We start from the raw sequence: 2,938 nt of genomic DNA, 5'->3' as shown, positions 1-2,938 counted from the left end.
GGCCCTACAGAACAATCTTTATTAACAATCTTAACAACAAGACAATGTCCTATTACATGGAGGCAGCGCCGTCCTGTTATTAAGCCCCTCCAGTCTCTCATTGAGCGGCTGCCAATAAAAGCTCCCAAGTTAAGAGCTACGCGGCTACTCCCATTCATTTCAGACACTTTGGATTCCGAGCCCATCCTATAAAGCGTTCCCATTGGTGGACAGGTGGGTGACGCAGAAACCAGAATTCTCCAGACAGACAATCGCTGCGTATGACGTACATCACCCCCTTTTGGCCTTTGTCCCACCTACCAACTCTTGAATTGGACAAACTCCCCGTCTGTCTGTAGAACCCGCTCTCCTCACACACTTACCGGAAATAAAATCATTGACCACTTCGCACTGCCTCTCTCCAGGACTGCCTTTGCCCTGCTTTCGCCTTCTTGTTAGTGGCTGCATCCAGCTTCCATCAGGAGCTCACCAATAGCTGACTAGGTCCCGCCTTTTGGCCGGCCAGGAAGAATTTTCCAATGGGCTTCCTTTCAGGGTTCGGGCTGCCGGTTGCTTTTACTTATCGCTCGGGTAATTCAAGATGGCGGAGATCGCGAGCAGGCGAGCCGCCGTCGGCATTTAAAGACGCCACCTATGGCCTTGACAAGCTTGCAGCGCCAATCAAGAGCCTCCTGTCTCCTCTGGTCATCCTGTGGAGCCGGCCTCAGGCCCAGAGCAGCGCTGCCTGCCTTTGTCTTTCCCGTCGTCTTTCGTGGGCGATCAGGCCCTGGCCAGGGTAGTGCCCAGGGAGGAGGAGGAGGAGGAGGAGGTGTTTGGCGCCGTCCTCCCCCGAAGGACCTGTACGAACTGCTGGGTGTGCAGAGCAACGCCACTCAGGCCCAGATTAAGACTGCTTACTATAAACAGTCCTTTCTCTACCACCCAGACCGCAATGCGGGCAGTATGGAGGCGGCTGAGCACTTCATCCACATCACTCAGGCCTACCAGGTGTTGGGCAGCCTCGGCCTGCGCAAGAAGTACGACCGTGGCCTCCTCACCCAGAAGGACATTTCTACTGCTAAGAAGCCCTCGGGCAAGACTAGACCAACAGCTCAGACAGTCCCCAAGAGGAGCCAGACTTTCACATATGGTCGTCCTCCGGACAAGCCCATCTTCAACTTTGACGAATTTTACCGAGCCCATTACGGCGAGCAGTTGGAACGGGAGCGCCTTATGCGGCTGAAGCAGCAAAGCTGGCAGAAGCACCAAATGGCCATGAAGGAGAGGAAGTACAGACTATTTGATAGTTTTCTCCTCATGCTGTTTTTATCAGGCGTCATAATCTTACTCAGATTCCAGTGAAGAGAAGAGAAGAAAGCTGTGCTAACCTCATACGCTGATCTCTTGTAGAAGTTTCTGAAGCAGGCAAGACAGAGCAGTGCCAAGAGATTTGTGGACTTCTACTGTAGGGCACTCAGCAGTGTTTGGGTTCTATGAACTATCTCTTGGGGAGCCTTCATCTAGTGCCCAGAGGACTTGACAATTTCAGAAGGATTTGAAGCAATCATAGCTTTAAGTGGGTTAATTGACCATGCACATTGGGAGAAGAAATATAGGTGCTTGCCAGTGTCAGATATTAAGTGATCACCAAATGCCACTTCTGTAGCATGGAATTCCTCCTCCTCCTCTGAGTCAAGAGTGGAAGAATTTGAGGTTGTTTTTCCTTTCTTTTCACAGGGGTTCAATTTTTTCTGCTTTTGCACAGGGATATTTATATTATTGTTGAGACTTGTTCTGGATTTGGGCCCAAAGCTGCTGCAGAACGTAAAAGAGCAGAGAGAAATTTGAATATTGTGAACAAATGTTTCAGTTTTGTTAAGGATTCAAATAGACTTTCCTGCACAGTTTGACTTCTAGTACTGATAGCCAGTCATGTCTCTACTGTAAATATCATTTAATTGGATAAAGTGTATTTCACCACTGTGGGCTTTTTGCAGTTTGTATTGTAACAGCTGGTTCTCTGGTTTCCTTACGTCTACAACAGATTTGAGCCAAATACACACACACGCACACAATACATACATATATACATACATACACACACTTTATTTTAAAACTTCAGAAGCACAAAGAATGAGGATACATGTGTTTTTGAGCTATCTTTAAGTGTGACATCTTTTACATTAACACTGGGGATGAGTTAGAATAGTGGCAAAATATGCTTTTTTAATCAAAGATTGTGTTCTCTCTGCAAAAATCTTTCTGGGGCTTTTTTTTTTGCACTCTAAAACTGCATTCCCACAGCATGTTTAATCTATTTTATTTACCAAGTTGCTTAACTACCCCAGTCAAACAACTCTGTAATTGAATTATCCCATTTTCCCATACTGTATATTAAACTATTAACAAACAGAATAGGATTGTGTTACAGAGTCCCAGAAACCAGAACATAACACTAGCCAAACTTAGCATATTGTACAACTGCATCTGCTAGGTTTTTGTAAACACGTGTCTTCTCTTGCACCCTTTGCCCTTCATATGTGTAAATCCCATGTTTCTTTTTTCCCTTCTGCATGCTTTTCCTGCTAGGTGTCCTAAGCTGTACGCTGCCCACTCCTAGTCTGGATGATAGTGAAAAGGCGCCTGCCCTTCTCCCAGTTTTCAGCTAACAACCCCTCCTCTATAGCAATTCTCCTTTGTTTTCAAAAGCTGGAATGTTGTTCCTAAATAGTGCTATAGAGGGAGTCCTAATACTGATCTACAGCTGCTAGTGAAATCATTTAGATTCGCAAGCTAGAGTGCTTTGTTCTTCTTGAACTAGCTGGATTTAAGAAGAATGAATTCCCATATATGGGTAGCGAGAGGAAATAAGTTTCTTGTGATTGATGACTGTCATAAAAGCAGCCATCAATCTCAAACTAGAAAAAAAATGAATATTCCTGTTCTGTTGGATATAAGG

At 45.5% G+C, this 2,938-nt stretch overlaps 1 protein-coding gene across 1 annotated transcript; it reads left to right on the top strand.

Annotated features, from left to right (window-relative positions):
• Positions 1 to 520: 520 nt before the first annotated feature.
• Positions 521 to 1,652, top strand: DNAJC30 (DnaJ heat shock protein family (Hsp40) member C30). Its single transcript, XM_063300573.1, has one exon. The coding sequence runs from the start codon at positions 634 to 636 to the stop codon at positions 1,339 to 1,341; it is 708 nt and encodes a 235-aa protein (XP_063156643.1). The 5' UTR covers positions 521 to 633; the 3' UTR covers positions 1,342 to 1,652.
• Positions 1,653 to 2,938: the final 1,286 nt, after the last annotated feature.

The sequence above is a fragment of the Candoia aspera genome, chromosome 1, assembly GCF_035149785.1.
Source record: "Candoia aspera isolate rCanAsp1 chromosome 1, rCanAsp1.hap2, whole genome shotgun sequence".
Classification (NCBI taxonomy): Eukaryota; Metazoa; Chordata; class Lepidosauria; order Squamata; family Boidae; genus Candoia; species Candoia aspera.
Note: the sequence above shows the minus strand (reverse complement) of the source record. Positions and strands in the feature narration are given on the sequence as shown.

Excerpts from the sequence above, each read along its gene's own strand:
- DNAJC30 (XM_063300573.1), top strand. The coding sequence starts at position 634 with ATGGCCTTGACAAGCTTGCAGCGCCAATCAAGAGCCTCCTGTCTCCTC.